Source organism: Zerene cesonia, chromosome 14 (genome assembly GCF_012273895.1).
Source record: "Zerene cesonia ecotype Mississippi chromosome 14, Zerene_cesonia_1.1, whole genome shotgun sequence".
Taxonomy (NCBI): domain Eukaryota; kingdom Metazoa; phylum Arthropoda; class Insecta; order Lepidoptera; family Pieridae; genus Zerene; species Zerene cesonia.
The window spans coordinates 7468541-7479459 of NC_052115.1; the positions used below are offsets into that span (position 1 = coordinate 7468541).

A 10919-nucleotide genomic window follows, 5' to 3' on the forward strand; every position below is an offset into this window, starting at 1 on the left:
GTAATAAATGTTATTTGCAGTTAACAATTTTCTTTTTTCTTTATTACAATATTTATGGCAAGACTAGGTATATTAATTTATCATTTTCTTAATGATTCACCGTACTCTCCGTACTAGAGGTCCTGGTTTCAATTGCATAATTTTCAAGTAGAGTAAATCATTAAACGAGATTTGAGGAAAGAGGATTTTGAGTTTATTTTTATAGGCATTTAAAGATATTTTAGCTTTTCTATTGAATGTAATGTGTTTTGCAAAGCATCTAATTGCTTTAAAGTGTCTGACTATATCATTATTTTATTAAAATTTATATTTCTACTATCCATGCTTGTAGTACTTCTAAAAACATGTATATGTATTGACATAATTATGTGAAACAACTCGTAAACTACGGTTTATATCAAAATTCTTAACCCAAATTGCGACCACAAGACGAAAGCTCAGTAGTTTGGAAGGTTCCTTGTCACATGGTACCAATAACCAATTAGACCGGTCAACCCAATTATAGCTGATCTACCAACCGTGTGTGAACCATGATACGCTGCTAATCAAATGGAAACAACAGCATTTAATTACGGAAACTGTCATTGCAAACGTAAGGATGTAGAAGACAGACACTGTCATTACAAATTTAACGATTGTAATTTGTATGTTTTATTAAGCTTTGGGTGTTTTTGTTTGCTTCTCATTTATTACATGCACGCTTAATTCGGAGTAGTTTAATAGATGTTATTATAAATATAAACGTCCCGAATTACTCTATTTATTAAAAAAAAACATTAAAATCTGTTGGGTAGTTTTAAAGATTTAAGCATAGATAGGGACATAGGGACAGAGAAAGTGACTTTGTACTATGTAGTGATAATGTGAATAGTGAAGGTAAATATCATTATTAACTTACTCGTAGTTAATTTTTAAAGATTGTTTTGTTTTTATTATGTTAAAATAAACTTATAAATTTGAAGAGATGAAATTTTATTGTTATATTGAACGAACGCCCATTATATATCATGTTGGTAAGTAAACATCCTACATAGCATAATTTAACAAAAAAATAATTTCCTCAAATTGCCGTTGCATAAGATTCTAAATAAGCACTATATGGGACATGTTTCTGCAGAATACTAGATTCGATGCGTAGTCAATTCTCATCAAATGTCACCTAGGTATTAGAGCGGTTAGTGTACAATTAGGCTGACCTATCACCTACACTTATATGGAAGCCTAGCTCTAGAAGGCAAGTAATTAGGGCCTAGGATATGTAACTCTTCGTAATAAAATGTTGTCTAAGTATTTAAAAACCAAATTTGGTATTAAAAATGCGCGATTGTGTTAATGGTTTTTTTGTATAATGTTTTTACGTAAACGAATTTATTATTAGACATAGTTTCTGGCTTGTGGTTTAACTCAAAGATTGTTTTATCAATTTTAAATATATTATTATAAAATTTTACCAAATGATATAAAAGTGAAGTCCTGTGTAGTGGGGTATGGGGCACATGATATACGCCTGTTTCACTAATCGTTTTTTTTTTTGGATTTTCTTTCGAATTTGAAGATGCGAGTCCCAGGAATCGAACCCGTGACCCCTTGATTCTATACTCACGTGTTAACCATTGCACCTAGTAGGTGATATTTTATTTTTCATGCTTGAAAAACCAGAGCGAATCCGGGACAAACGGTCAGTGTACTATATTTTTTATAAGCATTGTAAGAGAACATAATAGAATAAATGTTTCTTTCTTTCTTTCTAAAATTTGAAATATATGCAAATTTCTAAATCACAAATTGACCATAAAAAAAGGTCGCTACAATAGATATAGTTATGAGACATTTACGAAATAAATACGAGTAAATAGACGTTTTCTTTCAGAGAGTTAACTCGTAAAAATATAGACATTAATGTGTTACAACTTGACTTGTGACCTAACAGTTCTACACAATGGTTTCATAAAGATTAGTACAAGATTTTCCTGATTAACCAATAGACTGAGTAAATGTTTATATGGATCATTATATTGCCATCTTCCACTTACATTGACGTTTAATTAATCTTTGAAATGAAGTTAGCATCACGTAATATAGTTATCCGTGATTAGTATTTCGAGATAATTTTGTTTTGCTTGTGATGTCGTGTTTACTTAAAGAAGCTTTCCTTTATAGATATGATTGCATAATTAATTTTTTGTATTTTTGTATATTTGTTACGTTTTCACGCAAAAACCACTTGACCGATTAGAATTTTTTTTCATCATTGGTAGGCTGCAACTTCACTGAGTGAAATGTGATATATATGTATCACAGGTGAAGCCGCGTCGAATAGCTAGCGTGAATTAAATGAATCAAAGTTTTCGCATTTATAAGGAAAGTATATTTCTAGTAAATTCTGTTTAGAATTGAATGCAGATGAAATTGCATTGCAGATAACATGTTGATATGTTTGCCTAGATAATTAGATTTTAAGACCGTTCTAAGACCTAGGGTGACCTATGGCTTAACGCTTCCCGCGATCACGACGCAATCTGTCACTATGTTACTCAGTGGACCACTTGTAATATCTGTAGGGTGACTTGGATTTTGCATTATTGAGGATTTATTTAATATGGATTATAACGTCGCGATAAATATGTTTGCGTTTCATTCATAGAAAAGTAGTGATATCGAATATCTAATATTTTTGGGTTTGATAATATGCGCAATTTTTTGTTTCTATTTATTTAAAACTAACTAAATCATCTAAAGATATTTATCCATTAATTATTTAATCTTAAACTTACTTTCTCAAATCTATTGGCAGAAAAATGTACATTATTCTTTTAATATACATTTACCCATTAGAATTAAAAAATAATTATTATAAAACTAATAGATTTTAGTCAATATCCTGATATGTATAAATAAGCAAACAGTTAATTTGACGACCATTAAACATCAAGTTTCAAATAAGTGGAATTTATCCTGCCAAATCAAAAAGCATGGCTACGAGTACTTAATGTTTGTAACGAACAAGGTTAAAGTGTGTGTGTGTGCTGTATTTATGTTATTACCGACACGTCTGCAAAACCGTTTTTGTTGAAATAATTAGATCAGGACTAACATCAATCATTTGTGGTTTTTAGAACTGTTTTTCATGCAGTAATAGTAATTTATTTTAACGAATTTGATCACGTAAAGCACTTATTTGGTTCAGTGCTATTATAATTTTATCATGCTACTGTATACAGGAAGGTGTCTTTAGAGTGAACTGGGGAAGAAAATATTATAACCCTTTTTTTTTAAATTATGTAATAAAATTATCACTAAAACCCTACACACACTACTGAAAATTTGTTCGTAATACGAATATCCCTGTGTGGCATGCCATTAACATAGACGTATTATTCTTTCCTTCTTAATTTTTAAAATCAAGTAACAAATGATAAATATAAAATCATGGTTTTCTGAGAGCAATAAATAAATATGTAAAACTTTATTGTAAGCTAATGCACTTAACACCTTATGCAATCGAAAACTTTTCGTCCACAATAAAATTAACGATTCATAAACCAGATATTTTTCTAACAGTCTCATTATAACATGTAACTCTACCACGATTCATTAATCGAACAAAACACTATATTAACATGACCAGCCGAACTTTCTAGGGCTTAATTAATTCATGAAAGTCTGTTCTGCATCTATTACTAAATATTCCCACATTAGACTGATCTATGTGATAGGAGTTCATGCAAGATTTACGATGACATGTGTCTTGATATCAGTAAAGATCCATGTGGAAAGATATTGATATCTGAACCAGTGCGAATTGTGTTATATAATGTAACGTTATATGGTTTGGAGGTGAAAATTTAATACGAATATAGAATTACGTATAAGTTAAAATTATATTTTCGTAGGTTATTTGGTTGTGAATGATTTACTGGTTGTGTTTTGTAAAGTTTTTTACATTTTACTGTAAGAATTGAAATAATTGCACTTAAAAGGGGCTTTCATAGATGTATTTTTGACAAACATATGGAGTCAATGTTATGATTATATTTTGGACAGACGCGAATTGAGATTTTTTTATATGAAATGTGTGAAACTAGAAAATACATATATGTATTTTTCAAGGATAATAGATCGATTTATTTGAAATATATCGATAGGTAAGAGATTACATAACACTCGCCTATTATGGCGGGTGGGATGAATTTGCGTGGTAGCTACTTTTAGATAATTTTTCAATAAAAAGATGGACTAATCTGTCTAGAATAGATCTAGTGAAACACTAGGTCTACTTTTAAGGGTACGGATATTTAAATCTAGTTCTTATTTCATTTTATATGGTATTGAGACAGAAGAAGGTTGTTATTTTATTAAATTTGACTCACCATCATCGACGATGCCAGCGGCCTCATCACGGGCGTTCTGCTCCAGGGCTTTCAGGATCTCTTCTGGGATCGGGGGAGGAGTGGGGAGGTGGGCACCACGGGGCTGGAAACCGTTCTCGTCAGCGGTGTAAGTGATGCTATAGTCTTGGCCATCGTCGCCCTTGTAGGAGAAACTGCCTTGGGATTGGACGCCGTTTGTGGCCACGCCGGACGCGTCAGCCTTGATGCCGTTGGAGGTCTCGTATTCATATTGGAATCCCTCAGCGGTGACTTCGCTGTTCAGCTTGAGGATTTGGGCGCTGGCGTCAGCAGACTGTCTGCCACCGAAACCTCCTGCGTTGTAACTCCCTTGACTGCCAGCGTTGTAACCTCCTTGGCTTCCAGCGTTGTAGCCTCCTTGGCTTCCAGCGTTGTAACCTCCTTGGCTGTAAGAACCGGCACTGGCACCTCTACCAGCGCCGAAAGCACCGGCTCCCCCACCGAAGCTGGAGCCACCGCCCAGGTTCCCTGAACCGAAGCTGGAGGAGCCACCGCTGAAGCCAGAACCACTGGCGCCATATCCAGCGCCTGCTCCTCCTCTAGGAGGGAGGTACGCGTTGTCTAAACGGGCAGCAGAGCAGACCCCAAGGATAGCGGCTACGACGAACTGTAAAAAACAATTATATTGTAATAATGCAATAAAATTATTGTAACATAGGGCTGGATTTTTGCTTTGCATAAATGTGTTGTTAGTTGATTCACTGGTCCAAAAACGCTTTCAAATTACTGAAGTTCATACGATTGATTTGAAATATGCTCAATACTGTCTAGCAAATAAGCAATGCTAGAACAAATCCGTACGGTTCACGAAAATTTCTAAATAGCGTGCGCATTGTTCCATTCATTGTGAGTTTTGCAAAATAATGGGAAGATCGATAAGCATAAGCGAGTGTATTAGATGTAACTCGTGCTTCAAGCATTTCGCCCGGGGCGTCAAACATCTTTGCAGGGCGCTTGAACAGTATTTGATCTGTTACAAAACGATATAATTATATCATCTAATGTGATTTTAACTATGCTCCGCGTGATGATTTGCTAATCACGGATATCGACAAATAATACAGTTGGGTCTTTTGATTCTATCGTATTGAATATTATGAAATGGCTTGCACTAAACATTGATATACTGAGATTCAATTATGGTTTAAAAAGCCATTGATGAGAAAAAGAGTCTTGATGAAAGGATTACAATATACTTGTATAATCACTATAATTAGAAGAACGGTAATAAGAATTGCAATATTAGAATTTGGTAGATATGCTAAATTGGCTTCTGTAATAATATGGTTAGTCAATTATTAGAGAGTTAAGCTTTAGTTTGCTGCTGATTTATGATGTTACGAGCTAATTAACTCTCGTAAAATTGATTTCACTACATCAAATAAATAAATAAATATATGTTAAGTTCATTAATACAATAGAAGATATTATATATGTATATAGGAATGAACTATAGCGCAATGAAAATTTCCGAAAATAGAAGGATTGTTTTGTTAATATAAATTTTGTCAATTGATTGAATATGACAAGCAATGAAATATATATGCAAATTAATCTTCTGTGGTAAGAAGAATCCCGTAGGATCTATCTATAAATGTGGAAATTGTGTTAATTTTGAAATTTGAAACGCCCACAGGATATCTATCTGCCCGATATTATCTGGAGTACTCACCAACTTCATGATTATTTCTAAATAAATAATTAGGTGATACAAGTGCTCCGGCTAGACACAAACTGTGCTCTGTATGATGGGCAGCCAGGTTATATACCAGCTAGATTGCCTTACCAGGCATAATGGTATCATGGTCGATAGTACGGCCTTCCGAGTGAACGCATCTTTACTTGCGATAAGGCGGAATGTGCACTTTTTTGTTATAGTTATAGTTTGCACTCTTTTAAAAGTGAGCTTTTATTTTTTTATACACATAGTTTTCAGTGGAAATGTTGTTATAGTGTCATAGAACTAAATACACGATTACGATTACGATTCAACGAATTCTCTATTCTTAAAAGGGCGTGTTGCGATGCTAAAATTTATTACATAAATATTTTTGTTACACACTTTAGGAAGATACAAAATTGTTTTGATATAAGACACAATATTATAAAATTGAAGTCGTTTTTTCCCATTTTAGAATGTCAGTTGTCCTGTCAGCATCATGCTTCTCCAGAAATATCGATGATTTAATTTGTAATAAATCATCACCAATATTGAATTGAATTTCATGGTTACTTGCCTGGATTTTGTCAGACTTTTATCTCATTGCTTTGAAAAAGTTTAACCTCCATTTTCACTGATAAAGCCACTGACAGCTTATTTAACACTTTAACGTATATTTCATAACATAATTTGTCATTTTAAATGATAGATGCGTTACACAAATTGAAGCTAAAAATAATATTAGGAAGATAATATATTCGGAGGCCCGTTTCGTTTTCCTTATCCTTCCCAGTCCTCCTTTCAAGTCGCTAATCCTTTTCTTATCCCTTTACCCTGAAAAGCAGGCTACGCATTCGCAGAGGCACTACCTCTGCGAATGTTCATGGGCGGTGGTGATCGCTTACCATCAGACGAACCACCAGCTCAGTTGCCCGCTATTGCATATAAGACAGTAATAATCGAACTATTATTTAAATGATGTTTTAACTATAATATGTAATTATGATTAACATCGGCTTGGACTTCGACTTCGTACGTCATATTTTATCTCGCGAGATTCATGTATTTGTATATTATATTATCTGTGCCTATGGACATCTGACTTACTATTTTATTATTATTATTAAACATTAAGATACTTTTATATCTACGAGTGGACATCACGGGCTTCAACGCTAGTAAATTTTGCTCTCCATAACAACCTTTCTTGTGCCTTAAACATACCCTAATTGGTCCAGCCATTCTCGAGTATTACGCTTAGCAACAAATTTGGAAATTAATATTTAATTATGTCGATTTCATTTATTTAAAAGAATACCTAAACGTCTTTATCTAGGTTTTTAGTATTGTGTTTATATTGATTTAATATAAGTCAGGATCCCGCCTAGAAATAATTGATCTTTAAATTATATTACATACATGTAATAAATATTACTGTAATGATATTTTTATGTCTTTAGTAGTCGAGCACGTTTCGGCACGAATTGGTCAGCTTGGCTCGCGTTAAATGCGAATCAGTTTAATAGATCTTTGTTTATAGACTAGCTGTCCGCCCCGGCTTCGCCCGTGGTACGTATAAAGCCCAAAGCCTTCCTCAATACTTTTATTATAGGGTATCTAAAACTGAAAAAATTTTTCAAAACGAACCAGTAGTTCCTGAGATTAGCAAGTTCAAACAAACAAACGAACAAACTCTTCAGCTTCTAATATTTGTATAGATATAAATTCCCCTTGAATCACTCTATCTATTGAAAAAAACCCTATAAAATCCCTTGCGCAGTTTTATAGAATTAAGCATACATAGGGACATAGGGACACAAAGCGACTTTGTTTTATACTATATATATGTATGTAGTGACGTAGGTATTGCATTTTTGATAGTAATAAATGCAGCTTTTGAACATTTCGAATTTGATGAAAGACGCAGGTTCGAATAACGCTTCAATATGGAAAATTTCAAAAGTTATTGCAATAATACCCACGTGCACGCCAAATTTCAAAATTATCATGGTTCAATAGTTTTTTAACAGCAAATATTGTAAATCGCTAATTTCAATATCATATAGAGATATTTATTTGCTTATTAATTGCTATGTAAAAAAAATCACTAATTAAATTTATGCGTGATTTTATTTGTAATTAAAAGTAATTTGTTTTTATTACAAATTTTTGTCCGTGAAATAAATATTTTTATGCAAGAATTCGAAATTTATTTATGGGAATATTTATATAAAAATACTATTTAAGATATCGTACCCGTAAAATGGGATTGGATGGTTTGTCTGTCTATCTATGCGTCCGTCTGACGCTTGACTATAATTCATTAACCGTGATAGTTATAAGAGGATCAGTAGTGAGCACCGCTTGCTCCCACTTCCCCATCCAAACTAGTCTTCAATCCTTTTCTTATCCCTTTACCCTTAAAACTTTTACGTAGCATAGCGTATTTGCAGAAGCACTACCTCTGTGAAGGTTCAGAGGGTTGGTGATGGTTTAAAATGGATCAAATCTCAACCTTATATTAACTACAGCACATCTGTAATGTCGTGTTGCAGGATTTAAATCCGTTAAATATTTCAACACTAATTCCCATTTAAGAGCAATATCCATAAAAACTTAAATCGAAATGTTGGATCGCGTTAGGAAACAACGGAGATGGCATTTTATATTATCTATTATGTTACCGTCTGAGGACAGTAATTACTGGGCTTCTTATGTGGAAACACACGAACTTATATTCGTGCGAGCAACACACGACACAACAAAACTGTACATTAAACTTTTGTATTACCGAAAATAACATTGATATTAAAAACTTATAAAGTCAATCTGTATATGTTACATTTAATTCATAGATAAACTATCGTTTGCTGTAATTATTCATCATGTTATTAACCTATTAGCTGCGCCCCGCGGTTTCACCCGCGTAAGTCTGTATCCCGTAGGAATATCGGGATAAAAAGTTGCCTATATGTTATTTCAGTTGTCCAGTTGTCTACGTGCCAAATTTCATTGCAATTAGTTCAGTAGTTTTTGCGTGAAAAGCAACAAACACACATATATCCTTACAAACTTTCGCGTTTATAATATTAGTAGGGTAGTAGGATAGGATTTGGTTGTTTCTAAACAAAATATAGGAAAACTTGTTTATAAAATTATTTAGCTCGATAAAACAAAGTCGCGTATGTATTCAACTCCAACGTGAGAATACAACGGACGAATGATTTTGAAATATTTTTTATACAGTTATTTGAACTATTTCGTGCACTTAAAAGGGTACAGCCGTTTCGCAGGATTATTATCGCACAAGTGGAAGTCATCATTCGCATTGTTTTATTAATGTACTTAATTTAATTATGTTTCAAATCTCTCATAACTTGGGATCAAATTTTATTGAGCGTGTACACAGACGGTTTTTTTTTGGTATTTCAAATATGAGCATACTTTAAATAGCGAGGTGTTTTCTTCTCTTTTATCATCATCATCAGCCCTTATATGTTGCTACTGCTGGGACACAGGTCTCCTATGAGGGTTGAGGCCATAATCCACCACGCTGGCCAAGTGCGGGTTAACAGATGTCACATGTCGTCGAACTTTCGATTTTTGGACACGCCGGTTTCCTCACCGTTTTAAGCTTCCTTTTATCTTAATATATATAAATCTCGTGTCACAATGTTTGTCCTCAATGGACTCCTAAACCACTTAACCGATTATACTAAAATTCGCACACCATGTGCAGTTCGATCCAACTTGAGAGATAGGATAGTTTAAATAATTTTAATTACGATAAATGACAACCCAGGCGGAGCCGGGGTGTGCAGCTAGTAATTATTATAAATTTTTCATTCAGATGTGAATACATCTAAGTCTCTTAACTACATACTTCTTAGGGTCCCAACTTGTTGGGCACGTATCACATCCTAAGTCTGCAAAAAGGTTTACATAAATATTATAAATTAATATACATTTGTATGAAAAAACATGTTTAACATCCGTTGTAAAGTTTTTTAGCCTTGTAGACATTTTATACGGAAGATCGCACAAATAATTAGCTAGTATTAATTAAAAATATAGAACGTCGTGTGTTTCTTTCATAAATAATCATATTGAAGCGTAATTAATTGAAGTAAAACAAGAAAATTAAGTTATATATATTAATAGCATGTATTATGACGATTCAAAAGTGCTTCTATAGGAAGTCTAGTTGAATGAATAAATGTTTGAGTTTGAGTTTGATCGCAATATAAAGTCTACACAAATCACTGATTGTTTTAAAAATGTTCTTCCTCATTTTATTTACCTTAAACGTAACCCACATCTATTATCGTATCATTAATTTTTACATTTTCATCGTTACATCCATATAAAAAAACTGAAGTCCCGTGTCCTCTACTGGGGTATGGAGCAGATGATATACATCTGTTTCACTGATCGATTTTCTTTATGGACAAGTAGGTGGTCAGCCTTCTGTGTCCTGCCAGACTGTGACCTTTTTTTTGCGTCCCAACCAGGTATCGAACCCAGGACCCTTCGGTTCTAAGTTCACGCGTTAACCACTGTACCAAGGAGGCGGTTAACATCAATATAAAGAATCCTGCGTATTGACTGTAAAAAAATCACCATATAGCGATAAGACCGCCAATTGTTTATATTATAATTTTATTAAGTTTTTTGTAGTTTTTGTTAAGTGCAATAAGGAATAAATAAAGATCTATGACATATTATAAATTAAGATAGTTTCTCTATTAAATTGTAACTTTAAGTTTTATAGCATTGAAGTGCTTTATAAATAAGAAATTTTGAAAGAATCGATAAAATTTGATCACGAGGCGGGATAGTTTCTCTCTGCT

At 33.3% G+C, this 10919-nt stretch overlaps 1 protein-coding gene across 1 annotated transcript in view; it reads right to left on the minus strand.

Annotated features, from left to right (window-relative positions):
* Positions 1 to 6169, minus strand: part of LOC119831642 (pupal cuticle protein 36-like) — an 11053-nt gene extending 4884 nt beyond the window's left edge. Inside the window, exons 1-2 of the mRNA XM_038355077.1 lie at positions 6082 to 6169; positions 4371 to 5016 (exon numbers count right to left, since the gene is read on the minus strand). Of these exons, the coding sequence (XP_038211005.1) occupies positions 4371 to 5016; positions 6082 to 6090 (655 nt within the window). The 5' untranslated portion in view covers positions 6091 to 6169. The remainder of the gene's footprint in view (positions 1 to 4370; positions 5017 to 6081) is intronic.
* Between the last annotated feature and the right edge of the window lie 4750 nt (positions 6170 to 10919).